Source organism: Aotus nancymaae, unplaced genomic scaffold (assembly GCF_030222135.1).
Source record: "Aotus nancymaae isolate 86718 unplaced genomic scaffold, 86718_ANA_hifiasm-v0.15.2.pri h1tg000059l, whole genome shotgun sequence".
Classification (NCBI taxonomy): domain Eukaryota; kingdom Metazoa; phylum Chordata; class Mammalia; order Primates; family Aotidae; genus Aotus; species Aotus nancymaae.
This window is the reverse complement of record NW_026988473.1, coordinates 13,650,630-13,673,517: the sequence shown is the minus strand read 5'-3', so window position 1 is coordinate 13,673,517 and position 22,888 is coordinate 13,650,630. Positions and strand designations below refer to the sequence as shown.

The window sequence follows — 22,888 nt, the reverse complement described above, 5'->3', positions numbered from 1 at the left end:
AAATTTAAGATAGGCACAGGTGTCACCAAAGTGCCAAGGCTTCTGTCTAAGTCCTGTTGTCCACCGCATAGAAAGGCAGTTGCTGAGACAAGGAGTATTCCTGGGGAAAAAGGCTTTAATTGGATGTTGAGCTGTAAGATAGATTAGTCTCAAAACCATCTCTTCAACCAACTGAAATTAGAGGTTTATATAGCAGGGAGGAAATGTAACGGTGTGTGGGAAAACAGGAGTTAGGGACAGGTAAGGAAGAGGAGTTGGACAATAAGAAATAGGTGGTTGGTTAGGAAAACAGGGAGGGCCGAGGAAGCAATTATGATGAATGTGGGATCTGATACCTTATTGTCTGGATGCAGTGATTTGGTGAGTTTTAGTTCTGTGATCCTTTTTGGGATATCCGAGGGCTGATATTTTGAGGAGGGAATTTGGATAAGAATTTAAAATGTAAATTTTAAGTTTTAAGACCAGAAGAGCAAGTTTTATGTTTATCCATGACTCTATTAGGTCTATTTCACAGACATTTCCTTAGTATCATTAGGGGAATGAAGGGGGAGTCAGGATACTCTGTCATATGAGGTTATGATTGACAACTGGTTAAGACAAGGCATCTGTTCCCTCTGCCCTTGTAGCTTCTCTTATGCAGTTATAGGCAGATAATCATCTAATAGTACGTTTTACTGATGCTCCCCATTTTTTTAAATTTTGCTTTTTACTTTGAGTCCTCCCTGTAGATTGCAGAGGAACTAGTAGTCCTTAACTAAAAGGATTACACCAAGGTCAGAGAAAGCAAAACTCAGAAGTATGTAAAATGTATAAAGCAAGGGAGAGGAGAAAGTTAAGTTGTCTTCCTAGGTATGACGCCGTTGACAGCGTGTGGATGCAGTAAACGAGAAAGTGGAGAAGTAGAGAATTTGGTAAGTCTCCAGCCACAACCAAGTCAGTTTCTCCCAATCCTGCTTTAGTTTCAATTTAGGTAATCAATTTGTATTACCATTGGGAAAACCGACAAAAAGTATAACCAAGCTCGCTGCAAACTCCAAGAAGAAAGCTTTAATTTAAAGTGTGGACCATATATGCAGAGACTTCAGGAGGTCCTAATTCTTCTTGGTTTTCTCAAGTGCGATCTTATCTGTGCTGAAAGTGATTGGAGATTTATTCCAGTTTGAATTAGAAAATAAATGTCTGTTAAATGTTCAATCCCAGCCGCCACAAAAAATGCAAATTTAGATAATTAAGTTATTATTTTCATCTAATAATTGAGATATGTAATGCCTCGTGATGCTCAAGTTAACAGATATACATATGCTTACAATTTGTGGTCAGCAGATTAAATTTGTATAAGAATTTTGGAACAGAAGTGGGTTAAAACACATAAAGGGTATGTTAAAGAAAAACTTGCAATGTTCCCCCCATGCAATTCTCTGTGTCTTTATAGGCAATACTGCACCTGCATTCTCAGTGAACTTGGAATCTATGGAAATACCACACAATATCACAGAATTTTTCATGCTGGGACTCTCACAGAACTCAGAGGTACAGAGAGTTCTCTTTGTGATCTTTCTGATGATCTATGTGGTCACGGTTTGTGGCAACATGCTCATTGTGGTAACTATCACCTGCAGCCCCACCCTGGCTTCCCCCATGTATTTTTTCCTGGCTAACCTATCTTTTATTGACACCTGTTATTCTTCTTCTATGGCTCCTAAACTCATTGCTGACTCCTTGTATGAGGGGAGAACCATCTCTTATAAGGGCTGCATGGCTCAGCTCTTTGGAACTCATTTTCTGGGAGGTGTTGAGATCATTCTGCTCACAGTGATGGCCTATGACCGCTATGTGGCCATCTGTAAGCCCCTGCACTATACTACCATCATGACTAGGCATCTCTGTGCCGTGCTGGTAGGGGTGGCTTGGCTTGGGGGCTTCCTGCATTCATTGATTCAGCTCCTCCTGGTCCTTTGGTTGCCCTTCTGTGGGCCCAATGTGATCAATCACTTTGTCTGTGACTTGTACCCTTTGCTGGAACTTGCCTGCACCAACACGTATGCCATCGGTCTGCTGGTGGTTGCCAACAGTGGTGTCATCTGCCTGTTGAACTTCCTCATGCTGGCTGCCTCCTACATTGTCATCCTGTACTCCTTGAGGTCCCATAGTGCAGATGGGAGACGCAAAGCCCTCTCCACTTGTGGAGCCCACTTCACTGTTGTTGCTTTGTTCTTTGTGCCCTGTATATTTACTTACATGCATCAATTTTCTACTTTATCTATAGACAAAAGCATGGCATTGTCTTATGGTATTCTGACACCTATGTTGAATCCACTCATTTATACCCTGAGAAATGAAGAGGTTAAAAATGCCATGAGAAAGCTCTTTACATGGTAAGAAATTGCAGGTGGATAACGAGTGGTAAAGCAGGAAATAAAAATGACTTTAGTTTTGTAAGTGAAACAAACCAAGGCTTACTTTTTTGTATCATGTATCATCGTATTCCATCTTAAGCATTATTTCATCTTCACTGACATTTTTTTTCTTTGAGATGGAGTCTCACTTCATCACCCAGACTGGTGTGTAGTGGCACAATGTTGGCTCATTGCAACCTCTGCCTCCCAGGTTCAAGTGATTCTTGTGCCACAGCCTCCCGAGTAGCTGCGATTACAGGCACCAGTCACCACTGCCCACTAATTTTTGTATTTTTAGTAGAGATGGAGTTTTTCCATGTTGGCTAAGCTGGTCTCAAACTCCTGGCCTCAGGTGATCTGCCTACCTAGGCCTTCCAAAGTGCTGGGATTACAGGTGTGAGTCACCATGCCCAGCCTTCATTGACTTTTATTGTCTATTATTTTCACTTGAATTGCATAATTTAATTATAATATGAAATATACATGGTATGTCCTATTTTAGAAATCAAAAACTCTGTTTACTGATGTGGTTAGTCAATTAATCAAGATGATCTAGTTTTGAAATGCCTAAACCAAATTTTGATCCATCATCTAGATCTTTAAGTAGCAATTCATGTTGACATCATTTGAGCCTCTGTAATAATTAACTAAGTTGTAGAAACACGAGGCAAAATGTTACTTAACACTTAGCCATATATAGCAGGCTCTTCTGCATCCAGGCCTGGCTTCTGTTTCTTCTCGTCACTCTGTGTGACATTAGCAATACCGCTGCTACACTATAGCAGAGAGGTTAGGAGTTTGGCTCTGGAGACAGAGCATTCTGAGTTTGATTCTTATTTTCTTTCTTTTTTACAAGTTCTGGGGTACATGTGCAGGACGTGCAGTTTGGTATATAGGTAAACATGTGCCATGATGGTTTGCTGCACCTATCAACCCCTCCCCTAGCTATTAAGCCCAGCATGCATTAGCTGTTTTCTCTAATGCTCTTCCCTCCCAACCCTCCCCTGACAGGCTCCAATGAGTGTTGTTCCTCTTCCTGTATCCACCTGTTCTCATTGTTCAGCTCCCACTTATAAGTGAGAATTTGCGGTGTTTGGTTTTCTGTTCCTGCGTTAGTTTGCTGAGGATAATGGCTTCCAGCTCCATCCATGTCCCTGCAAAGGACATGATCTCGTTCCTTTTTATGGCTGCATAGTATTGAATCTTATTTTCTATGCTTACTAGTGGCATGACCTTGAGTAAAGTGGTGAGATTTCTACAAACCTCTGATGCCTGTCTTTAAAATAAAAGTAAAGATATTTTAGATTCCACATATAAGTGAGATTATGCAGTACTTGCCTCTCTGTGTCTGACTTACTTCACTTAGCATAATGTCTTCCAGGTCTATCTACCTTGCTGCAAATGACAGAACCCTTTCTTTTTTAAGGTGTCACCTATATACCTCAATAAAGCTGGTGAAATAAAAGGTAATGATAATACACATCTGAAAGTGTTATTGGAACACTTATTAATCTCTCCAAAGTTCTTAATGGAGTTTCTGGCACACGGTAAACTCTCAACATGCTTATTTGATATTACTGTGTCTCCCTCAACCCTTTCCTAACCTTCTATAAAGAAATTGCTTTCTTTTGTTTTTCTATCTCTTTTAGGCTTGAAATACATGCTGCCCTTAGAGTAATTTTTTTTGGTCGAGTAATACATCATGGCATATATTTTTATTTTTCCTAAGCCTTCTCATTTCAAACTCTGGAATCTAAAATGTAGGTCTGTTTTCATTCCATCTTTGTCCGGGTTTTACAAACTCTCACCATATCCCTTCCAAAGCTTCACCTTTTAAGATTGCAGGCTCCCATAATTTATATTAAACTTACCCTTGGTTTGACAAATAGCCTGTAATTCCTCCTATTACAACATATTCACTTTTTACACTAAGCAAAAACAAACTAGAAATTCATATGAAAAGAAATTTCTCTGTTATAAGAAGAAATATTCAAAATTAATATCCAAGAGGCCATCATCCTAAGTGAACTAGCGCAGGAATGAAAAACCAAAACTGCACATTCTTACTTATAAATGAGAGCTAAACACTCAATACACATGGCCACAAAGGAGGGGACAACAGACACCAGGGCCTAGTAGAGGGAGGAAGGTGGGTGAGGATCGAAAAACCACCCATTGGGTATTATGCTATGCTTATTACCTGGGCGACAAAATAATCTGTACACCAAACCCCATGACACCTATTTAACAAACCTGCACATGTACCCCTGAATCTAAAATAAAAGTAAAAAAGTCACAAAAAGTGCAAAATTAGTCTCCAAGAAATTAGTTTCCACCACATTTGGGAGATTATTAGGAAATATTTCTCTTCTTATCCCCATAACTGTAATGAAAACGACAATTGCAGAATTTTTAGCAAAAGAAATATTGTCTTCTTTCACTTTGTCAAATTTTGGGAAGCTAATTAAGAAAAGCTAGCTATAGCTGAGACCTTGAATTCTGTACCCATTCATTTCTGCTGTTAGATGATAAAAATATTATTTAATTAACTAAGAAATATGAAATCATGATGAGGATCACTAAAAAATAGCCTTTCTTTTGACCAGCTTGCTATGATTTTATCTCAAAAGGCTTTTTAGAAAAGCAAACTTATTTTAGTTGTAATTTAAAGGTACCCTGATTTTCAGTATTAAAATATCAAATAGCAAAAGGACTAATATTAGTGCACCCTTATTTTTATTGTCCAAATTATGAAGAACAACATCCCCATTAAGTTACAAATATTGCTTATTTTTGAAAAATATCAACTTGCTAAATTAAATACATGGGTAAATATTCTGAGTTGTTTTCTAGTAATTAAAAATTATTACTAATCTTGTTTATAAAGGTAGTTGTATCATTTATTTTAGAGACCCTATAAAATGTTTTTCCTTCATAATCCGTATTTGTTTTAGAAAATTTAGAAAATAAGAAAATAAAGATGGTCAACATACATCCTCCAACACACATGTATAAATCCAGCTATAAGCCCATTAGAGATAATCACTATCAACATTTTGGTAGATATTCTTCTAGTCCTCATCATCTTTTTCTTCTCTTTTCCTCCCCCTTTCTCTTCTTCCTCCCTTTTCGTCTCTATTTCCCTTCCCCTCTATATACAGTATATCATATGGTATATATATGACATAAATATATGTGATACATTATATATGGGATAATATTTTATTTGTTTAAATCAGATTAAACAAATATCAGATTTGTTTAATCTGATTTTCATATTTCAATTTATGCCTGTGATATATATCTACATAATGTAAATTTTTTCTGTGACATCAGTATGGATGACTGTTTAGTATTTATTGTATAGCTTTACTAAATTTATTTAACTGAACCCCTATTGATGAATTTAGATTGGTTCTAGTTTTTGCTATTATAAAGAACACTGCAACAGATATTCTTTTAATCAAATATTTTTACACATCTAAGAGTGCATCTTTAGGGAAGAAAAACTTAGTGGAGTCAGAGTTAGGAACAAAAGTAGAAAAGAACATTCTCATTCTAGAGGAATAAGCTCTTTCATAAGTTAGAAGCAAGAAGACACAGTAGGGCAGTCATCAATTACGGGGTATTTTGGAAGCAAGAGTCGAATCTTGGCATGGAAATGATTTCACAATGTGGTGAATGCAACAATAGTGTATGAGCCAGGTATAGGAGATGAGTAAAAGGTGTTCAACACTGTTTGAGTGGATCAAGGAGTATTACATGCAAGAGGCTATATTTCACTAGATTTTGAAGTATGAGTAAAAGGAGTCGGATGAGTCAACTAAAAATGTGAGGGGTGAAAAGTGAATTACAGTCACAGAAACAGCATGTGCTTTCAGGATACAGTGTACTGGCCTCAGTCCTGTAAGAAAATGTTAAGCCACTTGAAGCTTTTAACATTAAATTAGACTCAAACATTTCTTTTTAAAAATTAATAGAAGATATTATTTGAGACTATATTCATGATCTAGGCCAGAGAAAGCTTTCTGAAATGAAAGATAAAATTTGGATCAATAAATTTGGCCATGTAATAAATAAATTGCTTTTGAATGATAAGAAGACATCATAAACAAAGTCAAAAGATCAGTCACTGCCTGGGAGAAGGTATTTGCAACATGTAGCCAGAGAATCAGAATATAAAAAGCACTGCTACAGTATAAGAAGAAAAAGTTAAATAACCAATAGACAAATAGGTAAATGTATAAACAAAAAATTTACTGTTTATACAAACATTTTAAATATGCTCAAATTTGGTGGTAATCGGGGAAATGCCAATTATAGTAACAATAAGAATCAATTTTTGGGCCGGGTGCGGTGGCTCACGCCTGTAATCCCAGCACTTTGGGAGGCTGAGGCGGGAGGATCACGAGGTCTGGAGTTCAAGACCAGCCTGACCAACATGGCGAAACCCCTTCTCTACTAAAAATATAAAAATTAGCCGGTTGTGGTGGCTTGTGCCTGTAGTCTCAGCTACTCAGGAGGCTGAGACAGGAGAATCGCTTGAACACGGGAGGCGGAGGTTGCAGTGAGCCGAGATTGCGCCACTGCACTCCAGCCTGGATGACAGAGCGAGACTTTGTCTCAAGAAAAACAAACAAACAAACAAAAAAAGAATCAATTTTCACATATTATCTTGGCAAATACTAAAGCACTTGACAATATCAAGTGTGGCCAGAGATGGGAAGTGGCAGCTCTGTCATACACTGATGGTGGCATAGTCAGCATGGAAAGCTCTTTGATGGTATTTGTTAAAAATGAGTACAAACCATTTGATTCACTCATAGGTATCTATTTAGAGAACACCTAATTTAGGTATTTCTACTTAACACCTAAGAATTTCATGAATTCACACATGGGAACATGTACAAGGATTTTCACCATAGAATTGTTTGTAGTAAAACATAGACGTAATCAACTAGGGGATTGCTTAAGCAACCATGGTGTATAATGGGTTACTGTACAGCAGTTAAAAGAAATGAACTGTATTTTTATTTGTTAATACAGATCAATCTGAAAAACAGTGTTGAGTGTAGAGTAAGTTGAAAATGATGCGTCTAGTATAACGTTAATAGAAAAAACCACTGAACACCAATAATATTTTCTTTGTGCATGTGTGAGTATGTATTTGTGTGTATGAAGGCAGATAATAGCGTTTTTTTGTCATGAGAAGTAGAAGAGAAGGGGGTCTTTTACTTCTACTTTTTATATCCTAATTTAATAAGCACAATATATCAGCAAGTGACTTTGTGTAATTAAAAATGGAAAGAAACCCCATAAAACAGTTATGTTAGACTTAAAAGTTGTTGCTTATTGATTATAAGAAAACAGCACTTGTTTTTTCTCTTCTTTGTATTTTTTATGTATTTTTAAAATCTCTAAATGAGACAACTTAGATTTTTCTTTTTCTTTTTCTTTTTGAGATGGAGTCTTGCTCTTGCCCAGGCTGGAGTGCAGTGGCCCGATCTCGGCTCACTGCAACCTCCACCTCCCAGATTCAAGTGATTCTTCTGCCTCAGCCTCCCAAGTAGCTGGGACTACAGACACACGCCACCACACCTGGCTAATGTTATGTATTTTTAGTAGAGATGGGGTTTCACTATGTTGGCCAGGATGCACTCGATCTCCTAACCTCGTGATCTGCCCGCCTCGGCCTCTGAAAGTGCTGGGATTACAAGCATGTGCAACCACGCCCAGACTAGATTTTTCTCTAGATGAAGTCAAAATAAAGATATTGTGCTGGTGTCCCTCTCCTGGTCCCATGGATTCCCTATGCCCTTACTTTCACTGCCAATTACTCTGACTTATCCTCCTATTCAAGGTCAGTCTTTCCATTGGTCCGCATGACCCCTCCCATGACATTACCTCCAAGACCTCTTCACTTCCCAATTATTGTTTGTTTGTTTGTTTTTTTTGTCATAACTTCAGCTTAATCTGTACACTTGGTTAAGCCTCTGCTAACCTAAAAGGTGGAAACTACACTCCAGGGCTAAATTACTTATTTGTTCAGCTTACAAGTAATCATAGGCAAATAAATTTATCTGATGCTCTGTTTCATCTATAAATAGATATTTTATTCCTTAGGTCATGCCTTTGTAAAAGGAAAGCGTGTAAGAAGAACACAGTGTTGGGCAGGTGATAGTGTTACTGGGGGAAGGGAGGAACTCACTGTTTCCCAATCGAATGTGTTTTTTTCTAGGTCCTTGGGCTCTCACTGATCCAAGAATAGGGAGGAGACCCCGGAAGCCATGATATCGTTCAAGTAAATATCGGACCCAAAGAGTTTTTCAGAAAAGCGATTTATTAGGCAGGGATTGAGAGAGAGAGAAAGAGAAGCAGGGAGAGAAAGAGAGGGAATTCCCTCTATGTCATGGGAAGGGATCCAGAGGCGGAGTCAGCACAGGTGAGGGACAGGGGGGTTTTTAAATCTGGGAGTTACTCCCGCCCATTCAAGTTCTTCCAATGAGAGGAGCTCTTCTTAACTTCTTCTAGAGTGATTGATTTATTGACTTTGACATCTGATTGGTTGTTGGACCCACAGTCCTCCCATAGCTTTTCGCAGGCTTTCTAAACAAAAGCAGCTCACCTGGGCAGTCTACTTCCGGTGGCTGGAAAGTTAGGCAAAGACCTCTAAGATCCCGGATGGGGTCGTGAAAGAAGGCAGGTCAGGCATGTCGCTGGAAAGTTCTTGTCTTTGAAACCACTCGCTTGTGGACTCGGGAAGAAAAGTTAACACATTCCCTCGATAGGAGCCTGATAAATGTGAGTTTCCTTCCTTGCCAGTGAGAAAAGGGTAACAGAAGAATAAAGGTTAGAAATAATGTGATCCTCTGAATGTTAAGTACTGTGGGAAATATACTGGTCAAGTAAAAAGGGGAGACCTGTGTTTGAGATTTTTATTCCGCAACTGATTGTTAGGCGGCCACTGGCAAGCTACTTAAAAAAAATCATTCTTTTTCACTTCTCTTGAATGCCTTTCCCTTAAGTGGAATTTTGTTTTAATGAACAAGAGCAAAATGAATGCATGCGCATATAAAAATATTTGCTAATTTTTTCTTTTGTTATTTATCAGAGGAAAGTATCACTGTATAAGTTATGGGCTGTTCCTTCATGTACAGAGTGGTGCAGGTGGAGAAAAAGAGTTAATTTCAAAGACGTTTCCTGATATGTGTGAATCAAAACATTTATGGAGTTATTATATATTACTGACAAGTCACTAGCTGGTTCTTTGCAGACACATTTTCAGCCTGATCTGTCTTTGAAAACTAGTTCACCTGCAAATTAGTTCAAAAAGTGATACGCACAATAAAATTTATTAAAAAAAAAGAAGGTCAAAGAATTTCAAGAAAACAATTTCAATGTAAATGTAAGAAATTTAAGACAAATTAACTTGTTTATTTATATTAAGTGGAAGCAGAATAGAATTTGGCAATGCATGAGGGTTTGGGTTGTGCAGACCTAGACCCAAATTCATTTTTAAGCCAAATTTTAGCTAGTTACCTTTGAACATTATAATTAACCTTCTGTCTCTTGGTTTCTTAATTTATGAAATGGGAATATCAAGGTTATTGTGTTTATTGGGCTGCAATGAAAATTATCCACAAATAATAGAAAGAATATAAATACTTTGCACATAGTAAACACTCAAAAATAACCATAATTTTAAATACTATATCATTGTTTTGTTGGTACTCACACCTTTCTGTGAGTAGGGTCACAATTATGTTCAAATAATGAAACCTTTTAGACAGAGGTAAATTCTATGCTTTAAGGCTTAAAAAAAGTAAGCACAGACTGGGCGTGGTGGCTCATGCCTGTAATCCCAGCACTTTGGGAGGCTGAGGACGGTGGATCATGAGGTCAGGAGCTCAAGACCAGCCTGGCCAAGTTGGTGAAACCCTGTCTCTACTAAAAATACAAAAATTAGCCAGGCGTGGTGGCATGTGCCTGTAATCCCAGCTACTCGGGAGGCAGAGAATTGCTTGAACCCAGGAGGTGGAGGCTGTAGTGAGCCGCGATAGCAACCCTGCATAGCCTGGGAAACAGCGAGACTCCGTCTCAAGAGAAAAAAGTAAGCACAGAAATAACTTAACGTCACAGATTCGCTGCCTTCATGGTGTAGGTCAAAGGATACAAAATTTCAGTTAGATGGGAGGAATAAGTTCAAAAAATCTATTGTACAGCATGGTGGACTATAGTAAATAACAATATCTTGTATTCTTAAAAAATGCTAAGAGGGTAGATTTTAAGTATTTTCATCGCAAAAAGATAACTACGTGAGCTAATGCATATGTTAATTAGCTTGATTTAACCATTCTGATGCAGGCAAACCCCCAAATTGGGGCTTTGACCAGCTGCATGATGGGTGGAGTTGTGACTGGTGCTTGGAACACAAGTCCTGCTGATCTACCTCATTCCCCGCTCAGAGATTATATACTCCTTAAAGAGTTGCAGAAGGGTGGAAGTTGTTGAACTTGCAGTTCAACTAACCCTGAATTGTTAACATAAGAACAACAGGTGTGGTTTATTACTGCACATCCTTCTCCTCGTCATGTTACTTGTCTGTGTGTTTGTGAAACAACAGCTTTAAATCTTCTAGGGGTTCACAAGTGTAGGCCATGGTGTTCTTCTCTTGCACCTGCAGGGACTCATGAGAAAATAGGTTTAATTCTATCCAGGTGTACCCAATTAGTGACTCCCCAAAGTTTCATAGCAGCAGGGGAGGGGAATATTTAACAGCACCTGATAGGGGGCCTTCCATTTTGGTTGTAATAGATCCTTGGGGGAGCCTTCTTTACAAGTTTTTAGTAAGACTAAGTCTCCAGATTAAAGAGGGGAGTATTCTTTTCCTTTGAGGGAAGGAGAAATACTTTATTTCCATATTTTTGAAAGGCCTTTTGAAACTGGCCTAAGTTGATAGTAGGAGTGAGCAAGTGTTCTAGGTGTCTCCTCATCAAACAGGAAATCTGAAGTTAAAAAGGGCCTCCCATAGGTTATTTATTTATTTATTTTTAAGACAGAGTCTTGCTCTGTCACCAGGCGCCAGTCTGGAGTGCAGTGGCATAATCTCGGCTCACTGCAATCTCCACCTCCCGGGTTCAATCAATTCTCCTGCCTCAGCCTCCTGAGTAGCTGGGATTACAGGCGTGTGCCACCACGTCCAGCCAATTTTTGCATTTTTTAGTAGAGACGGGGTTTCACCATGTTGGCCAGGATGGTCTCAATCTCTTGACCTCGTGATCCGCCTGCCTCGGCCTCCCAAAGTACTGGGATTACAGGCGTGAGCCACCGCGCCCGGCCTCCGTAGATTATTTCAAATGGACTAAGTTTTAGAGTCCTCTTGGAGCCCTCCTTATGCACAAGAGGGCTATGGATTGGAGAAAAACTCAGGCCTCTGAGGTCTCCCGACAGAGTTTTGCTAATGTCTTTTTAAAAACATGGTTGGCTCTTTCTACCTTAGCAAAGGATTGAAGCCTCCAGGAGGAATGAAGATGACAGGTAATGCCCAAGGCTGAGGAAACCTGCGGGGTCACCTTAGCTATGAAGAGGGTCCATTGCCACTTTGCAAGCTTTTTGGTAATCCAAACCTTGGGATGAAATTCTTTAAGTAAAAATTTGGACCCTTCCAATACTTTTTCTGTTCTTGCGGGAAAAGCTTCTATCCACCTGGTGAAAGTGGCTATAAGTACTAGCAAATATTGTAGTCCTCTGTAAGGTGGTCTGAGTGAAATCTATTTGCCAGTCTTCCCCAGGGTATGTTCCTTGATGTTATAAAGGTTTGAGTTGGTGACTTCCTGGGTTATGGGCACATAGTTCACAGGCCCTGGTGACCCCCTTTTCAGTCTGGAAGAGTCTCTTCTCCAAGAATATTTGGGAAACCAATTTGAAGAGGGAATTCCATCCCAAATGTGAGGAGTTATGATAATGCTTAATGGGCCGGTGTGGTGGCTCATGCCTGTAATCTCAGCACTTTGGGAGGCCGAGGTAGGTGGATCACCTGAGGTCAGGGGTTCGAGACCAGCCTGGGCAACATGGTGAAACCCCTGTCTCTACTAAAAATACAAAATTAGCCGGGCATGGTGGCGTGTGCCTGTAGTCCCAGCTATTTGGGAGGCTGAGGCAGGAGAATCGCTTGAACCTGGGAGGGGGAGGTTGCAGTGAGCTGAGATCACTGCACTGCACTCCAGCCTGGGCGACCAAAGCAAAACCAAAGAAATGAAAAAAAGAAAATGTTTAATGATTTTCCATTGCTTAGCCTTGGGGAGAAAGTTTATTGTTTTCTAGCAACTACGACGAGGGACCGTTTTGTAAGCCTTTCTGTTCTGTTCATTTAATTTCCTCAGGTGTATAGTATGGTTCTGCTGACATGGGTGGAGCATCAGGCATTAGTGCAGTGGCCAGTGGTCCTGATCTTCTTGTAGCGGCGGCCTTGGCGGCTCTGTTTGCCAGAGCATTTCCTCTAACAACAGACATGTTTCCCTTTTTATGTACCCTACAATGAATAACTGCTGTTTCTTTTGGGAGTTGGACAGTTTCTAAAAGTTCCAAGATCTCAGAGTGATGTTTTATGGGGAGCCCTCTTAGCTGTTAATAGTCCTCTTTCTTTCTACAAGGCATCATAAGCATGGAGAATCAGGAACCCATATTTAGAATCAGTAATATATTGACTCTTAAGTCTTTTCCCAGTTGGAGGGCTCTGATTAGAGCGATTAATTCCACTTTTTGAGCAGAAGTCTGGGCTGGTAACGCTTTGGCCTTAGTAACTTCTTATTGGCTAACCATAGCATTACCTGCCTTCTTTACTACTCCCTTATGAATAAAGCTACTCCTGTCTACAGGCCACAAAACAGCAAAGCTATCAGGGGCTCATCTTTAAGGTCAGATCTGCTAGAGTAGGTCTGTTCTATGGTTTTCACATAGGAGTGGATGAATTGGGGATCTGTTTCTTGGTATGTGGAGTCTGTGAACAGGGTAGCAGGGTTTAAAACTTAACGTACCTTAGGGGTAACATCTGGGGGTGTCAAGCAGCAGGGCCTGATATTTAAGTAACTGGTCCCCTATTAGCCATCGATGTCCTTTTGACTCTAGAACCTCCTGTACTTGATGGGGAGGTCATAACATCTAACTAGTGCTCCAAGGTGAACCTACTGGCTTCTTCTACCAATAAAGTGGTGGTGGCCATGCAAGAATGCTGGCCATTCAGCTACCACCTGTTCCAGCTCTTTAGAGAAGCCACTGGTCTAGGATTATTCCTGAGACTTTGAGTTAGAACACCCAAAGTTGTCCCTTGTTTTTCAGCCACATAGAGGGTGAAAGTTTTTTCTAAGTTTGACAGCCCCAAAGCAGGGGCTGTGCCCATTTCTTCTTTTAAGGTTAGAAATGCCTGTTGGCAGGTTCCATCCCAGTTCAAAGGCTCATGATCATTCCCTTTTAGAGCTTCATAGAGTGGTTTTGCTATGAGCCCAAACCCAGGAATGCAAATCCAGCATAATCCAGTCATTTCCGCAAAGGTTCTTAATATTTCTTAGTCTGAAGGGGCTGGAGTGCCAGGATGGTCTCTCTTTATTTCTGGGTTACAATCCTTGTCCCAGGAGGGAACATGTAGTCCACATAGTTAACATTTTGAACAGATATCTGGGCCTTGTGGTTGGGGAAGGGATACCCAATACCCTTGTTTTCTCCCCAGATTAAGGACCTGAATTGTATTTTTATCAGAGTATTCCCTAGTAGGGCTGGAAATTAATAGGTTATCTATATATTATAAAATGAATCCATTGTTTATAATTCCTTTAATTCTTTTGCCAATGCATTCCCAAAGAGATGAGGACTTTCCTTAAGACCTTGGGGGAAAGACAGTCCAGGTAAACTAAGATATAGCATGAGGGTCTGGATCAGTCCATTCAAAAGCAAAATATACTGGGAGTCTGGGCATAAAGGTATGCAAAAGAAAGCATCGTTTAAATCTACCGCTGTGAACCAATTAGCATCTTCAGGGATTTGGGTCAATATTGTGTAAGGGTTAGGAACTATTGGGTAGACAGGGACTACTGCCTCATTAACTGTCCTCAGGTCTTAAACAAATCTGTATTCCCCATTTTCTTTTTTTTTGCAGACAGGATGGGGGTGGTACATGGAGACTGCCAGGGTTGTTGTAGTTTATACTTTAGAAACTTCGCTATCAGGGGTTGTATGCCTGATTGTGCTTCAGGTCCCAAGGATATTGTTTCTTCCATGGGTAACCAGCATTGGGCTTCATGGTAACCTGGACTGGGGGTACATTAACAGCTTTACCAGCAACTTCTGTTTCCCAGAGGGGTCTACTTGAGAAGTAACATTCAGTGGAAGGGAGCTCTCTTATGTATCTATCGGTATTAAGGTATGTACTTAGAGCCAGGAGCAGTGCACCTGCCTGGCCTATTGCCTTATCATAATGCTCCTCAAATTGAACTGTGGCCTGTCATTGGGAATGTAAGTCTCTTCCCAGTAAAGTCATAGGGCACTCAAGTTTAAAACCAATGGTCCGGCACATTGCAACCGAGGCAGTGGGTGAATCTCCTAATTCTTGGATATCAATCTCTGTTATGGTATAAGAGCACGAAGACATTGGCCCTGAGAAATGGGTCAGAACCTAGAAAGAGGCTCCTGTATTTGGTAAGAACTCGGTCTTCTTACCTACCACATCAAGGGTTATCCAAGCCTCCTCTGTGGAGATGGCAGAGTGTCCAGTGGGAACCATGGACAACTTTGGGCCCCCTCCATTCTCTGTTTTCTCAGCCATTATGAGTGTGGGCGGCCAAAGCGTTCTCCAGAGCCTGAGGAAATCCCTTTCCCAGTGGCCCTTTTGCTTACAGAAAACAAGGGGACAGCAGGGGACAGCAAGTCAGGGACTCTCACCTGGGCATCCCAGAGGCTGATTTCATGACACTTTCTCAGAATACGTAACCCTGAGGAGGCACATGGTTTAAGACAGCCATTAACAATTGTTGCAAATTTGCTTAAAAAAATTTTTTTTTTTAATTTTTGAAAAAAATTTAACAAAAAAAAATTTTTTTTTTTCACTTCCTCTGCCCTGTCCCTATTGTTGCAAACTCCAAAGGCCATGTTTAAGAGTTGGCTCTTGGGTGTTTGAGGTCCCATTTCTGCCTTTTGTAGTTTCCTTCTAAGTCAAGGGCAGATCAAGTAATAAAATGGATACCTAGAAGAACTCGCCCTTCCCAGGAGTCTGGGTTTGCATTAGTCTATTTCCTGAGTGTCTCAGCTGTACTGTCCTGAAACAGAGCAGGATGTTCTTCCTTCCCCAAAGTTACTTCTCTAACCTCGTCATAATTAACTGGTTTAATCACACACTTTTCCATACCTTCTGTTAAATAAGTTACCATGTGATTTCTGCATTTGAAATCTTGGGAACCTCTCTGGCAATGCCACTGAGGGTCCAGGTCTGGAACTGCATCTCCCTCCACGTGGTGAATGGCATGGCTTCTGTTAAAAGCAGCTACTCCATCTGCATATTCATGGGCGGTACCCAGAATCCTTTGTTTCTTTCTTATGGTAAAGCAGGTGGACTATAATAGTTGCAGATCTTGCCAAGATGAGTCAAAATATATGGTCAACTTAACAAACTCCTCTATAAACTTCCCTGGGTCCTCCAAAAATTGGCCAAATTTTTCCTTGCATAAAGTCAAGTCAGTCACATGTACTCTGATTGTTCCCCTATCTCTGTCAGCTACCTCTTGCAATGGACACAGGTTCAATTTTAGGGGGTGATATGGGGCCTCACTCCTGGTGGTACTGTTGGGCTCATTTCCTCAAGCAGCAGGAGGTATAGGCTGGACCTCATTGGCTGAAGGGGAGGGATGTCTGATGACCTTAGGGTGGAATCCTGCACTGGAGAACTAGTGGGACTCCCCCAAGAATTGGGGAGCTGAGGAGGCTCCAGGAGGCACGTGGTCCTCCTAGGGGGAGCAGCTAGGAGGGGATCATCTAGGAAGTGCAGCTTCTTGTTATTTAGAAGTAACATGAGCCAGACACATCCTACAGCTCTCCCTTAAGTGAGGGTCCTGGTAAAGGCCCGTAAACACCCTTACATAAGGGACCTCTCTCCATTTCCCCTCCTTTTCACAGAGTAAGTCCAATTGTAAAATCGTATTATAATGTAAAGAACCATTTTTAGGCCAAATTTCTTGGTCTTCCAATTTGTATTGGACCCAAATTGTGTTGCAATACGAAATGAATTTCTTTCTCTTGAAGCTGTCTAATTTGGATTTGCTCCAATTGCCTAAAAGGCATCCTAGTGGTGAGTCCTTCAGGATTCTCACCATTGTCCCTGCGTCTAATGAGCATCTCTACGGAAGTTTTTCTATGTCTAGTGAGAGCCCAGTTATCTTCCCTTTCAAATTCTCACCTTTTTTCCTCAAGAAAGGTCAGTAGAGAAATTGCCACCAGTTCGGGCAAAGAGGGTGTAAGTACAGTTAGCAGGGTGTGATGAAAGTGAATTATGAGATATGAGCGGGCAGTGGAGTGGTGAGTGTATTCACTGGCAAATGGAATACAAGAAAAGAGGTGTTCTAATAAGCAGAGTATAGAAGGAGAGGTGAAAATGGGGTGACAGTAAAAAAGAATGAATTGGCCGGGCGCGGTGGCTCATGCTTATAATCCCAGCACTTTGAGAGGCCGAGGTGGGTGGATCACGAGGTCAACAGGTCGAGACCGTCCTGGTGAACATAGTGAAATCCTGTCTCTACTAAAAATACAAAAATTAGCTGGGCATGGTGGCGCACGCCTGTAGTCCCAGCTACTTGGGAGGCTGAGGCAGGAGAATTGCTTGAACCCAGGAGGCAGAGGTTGTAGTGAGCCGAGATCATGCCATTGCACTCCAGCCTCAGTAATAAGAGCGAAACTCTGTCTCAAAAAAAAAAAAAAAAAAAAGAATGAATTCATGTCCTACTGTTGTTTGCATGTATTTATAACATAGACACTCATAGGAAATTATGACAATGCATTTATTTTCAAAAAGGCATTGTATGTGAGATGCAACCTGATATAATGTCCCAAGAACACAAAAAATATCTGCATCTGGTGATATATAGCTCCATGGGTTAGAAATGTCCTGAAAACATGTTTCTGAGCTCTCCCACAGGAACCACAGGCTGAGTACAGAGACAGAACCTTTTGGTCCCTGACACTGACTCTCCTTTCTCTTTCTTTCAGAGGACCAAACCAGGATGGGATCTGTCATTCATCAGAGCTTTCAAACTTAGTTCTGCTCAGGCACCTCACAGTGGCTCCCACCAGCTCCCTCGTTTGTAACTGCAGAGACATTTAAGAGTATTTTCATCTCCAAACAGAAAGTAGGTGATGGGATAGCCTTTAATTTCCAAAGACCTGGTCCCTGGCTCCAGTGAGCATCCTAGGTGAGAAAACAGCCTACCGTTGTTCTGTCTGTATGTGTAAATGGATGACATTAATGGTAGATTTTGAAATACAGTGGTCTGAGACAGACATTGAATCCTGCTGTGACTGTGATTACTGAAGAAGGGTAGTGATGTTCTTGTCATCCTTTGTCAGGAGCTGCAGTCTGCAGCACACCTTAGTCCCTGGAGCCACCCCTGAGGGGTGTTCAGTGTTGGAGCAATTTTCACAACTTTTCAGCTGACTCAGGGTTTCAATTTAAATCATTTAATTATCATTATTGAAAAAAACATGCAATGCTATTTTACTTTTCACCTCTCTACCTGATGAAGAAATAGGTAGACAGGCGAAACAATTTGCCTACATTTATAAGGCTAATTAATGCTGGAGACTAGATGAGAAATCAGGTCTTTTTGATCCAAGGCTTTTAATCCCTAACTTCAAAGCATCTGACTATATCTGAATCTTTTAGCATTTCATTACATTCATGGCATGGACTCTTTTCTATAATCTAGATTTGTGATCATTGTCATCCAGTTTCATGACACAAACTTATTTCTACATAACTGGCAATTTCCTATTACAGCTGTTTTGTTTACAGAGCTTTCTTTTCCTTTGCTGGCATCTAAACCCAGATTTCTTTTTTGCCTTTATTGTTACTTTTATCAGTTATATTTATCAATCATATTTCTTTTGCTCCAGCCAATAATACTTTCAATTCTTGCTGGATGCAGTGGCTCACACCTGTAATCCAGGCACTTTGTAAGACCGAGGTGAGCTGATTACCTGAGTTTGGGAGTTTGAGACCAGCCTGGCCAATATGGTGAAACCTCATCTCTACTAAAAATACAAAATTAGCTGAGTGTGGTGGGGTGGGCCTGTATTCCCAGCTACTTGGGAGGCGGAGGCACAAGAATTGCTTGAACCCAGGAGGCAGAGGTGGCAGTGAGCTGAGATTGTGCCACTGTACTCCAGCCTGGGAGACGGAGGGAGACTCTGTCTCAAACAAAAACAAAAACAAAAACAAACAACTTTCAATTCTTTTTGTAGATAATTGTATACTATAGGGAGTGGAGGTATAATTTTTTAAAAGTAAGTTTTTGATTGGGTGCAGTGGCTCATGCCTGTAATCCCAGCACTTTGGGAGGCTGAGGTGGGCAGATCACCTGAGGTCAGGAGTTTGAGACCAGCCTGGCCAACATGGAGAAACCCTGTCTCTACTAAAAATACAAAAATTAGCTTGGCATGGTGGTGGGTGCCTGTAACCCTAGCTACTCGGGAGGCTGGGGCAGGGAGAATTGCTTGAATGCGGGAGGTGGAGGTTGCAGTGAGCCGAGATTGTGCTATTGCACTCCAGTCTGGGCAACAGAGCAAGACTCTGTCTCAAAAAAAAAAAAAAAAAAGGTTAAGCTTTCATGAAAATGCTTTGTTTTTAGTCCTTTCATATATAGTTGTTGGTCCTCTTGTAAAATAAAACTTCATTCTAGCTGTAGTGCTGGGTATGAAAGGTGTCAAGAATATTGCTGTTGATCTGTTTCATACCAACAAGCAGGACAACGATATACATTTTGTGAGCCCTTGAAGCTTTTGCCCTTGTGAGTTCTTTCTTCCATAAATAGTATTGAAAATTATATTTTATGGCCGGGCACGGGCATGGTGGCTCATGCTTGTAACCCCAGCACTTTGAGAGGCCTAGGCGGGTGGGTCATGAGCTCAAGAGATTGAGACCATCCCGGCTAATACGGTGAAACCTCATCTCTACTAAAAATACAAAAAAATTAGCCGGGCATGGTGGCACACACCTGTAGTCCCAGCTACTCAAGAGGCTGAGGCAGGAGAATAGCTTGAATCCAGGAGGTGGAGGTTGTGGTGAACTGAAATCGCTCCATTGCACTCCAACCTGAGGAACAAGAGTGAAATGCTGTCTCAAAAAAAAAAAAAATTATATTTTATGAGTGTATTGGCATAAAGATAAATATAATCCAGTTGGACTTAGATTATATTCATTTTCTTCTTCTTTTAAAGAAATTAAGCATTTCAGGGGCCCCTAAAATATCATGGGCTGTTGGGACTATGATTGTCCCTTAATGAATATGTCAGCTCAGTTTACTATATGTGCTTCTAATAAAAATTGATGGAGACAAGATAATTGACTATTCCAAGTTTAATCAATCAAGAATTAGAATAAATCTCTATAAAATATCACCAGATATTCTTGCCCAAATGTTTATATCACACGACTTATTTATCATCAGTTTTCATTATTTGCTTCCAGAGTTGCTTAATGACATTTTTCACTTCTTCATTTCTGAGTGTGTAGATTAAAGGGTTCAACATAGGTGTAAATAGGGTGCAAAACACAGTCACAGCTTTGTCAGTGGGGAAGGAGGTTAGAGGTCTTAGGTACAGGTATGAACAAGGGACAAAGAATAAGATGACAACGATGATATGAGACGCACATGTAGACAGAGCTTTGCGACGCCCGTCAGAGCTGTGAGTCCTCAGGGAGCACAGGATGATAACATAGGAAGCAACCAGCATGGAAAAAATGAGGAAACACAGTGACCCACTGTTGGCAGCAATCAGAGGCCCCAAGGTGTGAGTGTCTGTGCAGGCCAGCTCCAGAAGAGGTACTAAATCACACATAAAGTGGTCAATGACATTAGGGCCACAGAATGGTAACTGAGCTATGAACAAAACCTGGATGCCTCCATGCACAAATCCCAGAATTCCAGCCACTCCTAACAAGAATCCACACATAGGTTGGCTCATGATGGTTGCATAGTGCAAGGGCTTACAGATGGCCACATAGCGGTCATAGGCCATGACACTTAATAAGATGATCTCAGCTGCTGCAAAGAAATGTTCTGTGAAGAGCTGAGTCATGCAGCCATTGAAGGATATGGTGTTCTTTTCAGAGATCAAGTCAAAGATCATTTTGGGGGCTATGGAAGAAGAGTAGAGATTATCTATAATGGATAAATAGGACAGGAAAAAGTACATGGGAGAACCCAGGGCTGGGCTGATGAGGATGATCACTGAGATGAGCAGGTTACCTGCTAATGTGATCAGGTAGGTGATTAAAAACATAACAAACAAGAATTTCTGCAGTTTTGGATTGTGAGTGAGGCCCAGCAGGATGAATTCTGTTACATTGTTCATCTTGTTCATAGATGTAGCTCAGGTTGTGGGTATATGGCCCATCTGAAAAAAAAATAGCTTTTCTGAATGATGGTATTTTAAATTCAATACTAAAATATTTCATTACCTCTTTAGTCTTGGTTTTCGGGGTTGATGGAGCTACATTGCCACTCACCTCTGCTGTTGTGCAGAGAGTTGTAAAGAAGAACAGAAGATTAGATTTCTCCTAATTCATAGTAATGAAATAGTGACAATATCGTACAAGTACCACGATAAAACAAGGTCTTGTTATAAATGTTGACTTCCAAACTTCCTTTCTGGCTCTAAAGTTTCACATATGTCTTTCTTTCATTTTTGGGGAGGAGAAATCTTATCAATGACAATTGTTTTGAAATTATACTTTCTATTGTTATGGTTAATTGTAGGTATATGAACCCAGTATGTGTATTAGATACTAATTTGTGCAATATATACTAAAGTGCAAAGCCTTACTAAATCAAAGCTAGCTGTGTTCTGTGATCTATTACCCTTTTCTATCATATAAACACACATGTACACAGATGGAGAAAGAGCTGAAAATGGAGATATTTTTCTTTTGGAATGCCAAGTAACTATCATAATAACAGCTCATTGAGCATAATTCATTCAGCATCCCTGAATGCTGCATCCTATCCCTTTTTTTTCATGCTCACTCTTTCTGCATCTTTGATTGTGGCTATGTAAATGGTATGAAGTTTTTTAAAATTTAATATTTCATAAAGTTTTCCTCACAGTTGACTTCTATCACATATAGAATTGTACACTGGATTAGATATATTTCTCCATTCACATCTTACAAATGGAATTAAATGAGTCATGATGACTTCCCTGAGTTTTCTATTGGCAAGACAGAAATGTCAGGGTCACCTGAGATAATGCAATTTTCTCTTTAGGCATAAGTTCAGTCAGTTAAGATGAACTTGTAGTTTTCATTGCTAACTGATAAACAACTGGAAATTTCTATTGCTAACTGAAAACATTGAATATATATATAAGAATCTAGATATTTTTGAATAATCTAGACAAAGAGTTTCAAGAGTAAGTACATGTCGCTACAAAAGAGTGTAAGATATTTTATTTCTTCTCCTCCCCCTTTTCTCCTTCTTTCCCTAATCCCTGGCAGAAATATAACCACAAAGTTTTCCTCACAAATTTCTAGAAACAGAAGTCAGTCAGCATCACGACCTCTCAGTTTCATTAAAGGTGAGTAAAAATGTCTTTGGTTTTCAGGAAAACTTGGTCACTAAGTTGCTGCTTCTTTTTTTATGGCTTCTGTAGATGGTACTATATGTTTAACCATTCTCAGTGGATTTAATTTACAAATTCTAACCTCAATGTGGCAATATGGAACTCACAAAACGGGGAAAAGCATTTCAAGCCATGACAAACTGAAATCTACAGAATCAGTGTATTCAGCAAGACATAAATGTTAACCAGGATGTTTTAAAAGTGACTTCGGTAGTTCTTAGCACATCAGGTCTGGGAACATTATGCATAAGCTTTTCTACTGATATTTTTATGTCGGTGTGTCCAAATACATTTTCAGAGAAAAATACTAAACTTCAAGTCAAGTATGTAATGACAAAAACGACTTCACTGAAAACAAATTGGCTAAAACAAGTTAATCTGCCTAAAATTTGGGAAAAAAGATTTAGTTTTCACTGACCAGGATGTGTTGATTGTGGATTCCTCCATTTTTAGATTGAGTGCAGTCACTGCTTTCCTCCCCTCTAGGTGTGGAACGCGGCCACAAATAGACTCCGTGAGCTGACAAGTGGGACACTGGAATTCTCTAGATGGCTCTCCCAATTCTGATATTTTAGTTTACTTTGCTTTCCATTGTCAGTCTGAATTTACTAAGAAAA

General features: G+C 40.2%; 3 protein-coding genes across 3 annotated transcripts in view; 2 read left to right on the top strand and 1 right to left on the bottom strand.

Moving 5' to 3' along the window:
• The first annotated feature begins 1,389 nt into the window (after nt 1-1,389).
• Nucleotides 1,390-2,404, top strand: LOC105717443 (olfactory receptor 4C3). Its single transcript, XM_012452647.3, has one exon. It carries the CDS (start codon nt 1,471-1,473, stop codon nt 2,377-2,379), a length of 909 nt encoding a protein of 302 aa, XP_012308070.2. The 5' UTR covers nt 1,390-1,470; the 3' UTR covers nt 2,380-2,404.
• Nucleotides 2,405-9,052: 6,648 nt separating this feature from the next.
• Nucleotides 9,053-22,888, top strand: part of LOC105713383 (olfactory receptor 5D13-like) — a 76,407-nt gene continuing 62,571 nt past the window's right edge. The window contains exons 1-2 of the mRNA XM_012447087.3: nt 9,053-9,197; nt 17,643-17,845. The gene's annotated coding sequence lies outside the window, so the exon portion shown is untranslated. The remainder of the gene's footprint in view (nt 9,198-17,642; nt 17,846-22,888) is intronic.
• On the bottom strand, nt 20,085-21,005 carry LOC105713388 (olfactory receptor 4C45). Its single transcript, XM_012447091.2, has one exon. The coding sequence runs from the start codon at nt 21,003-21,005 to the stop codon at nt 20,085-20,087; it is 921 nt and encodes a 306-aa protein (XP_012302514.2).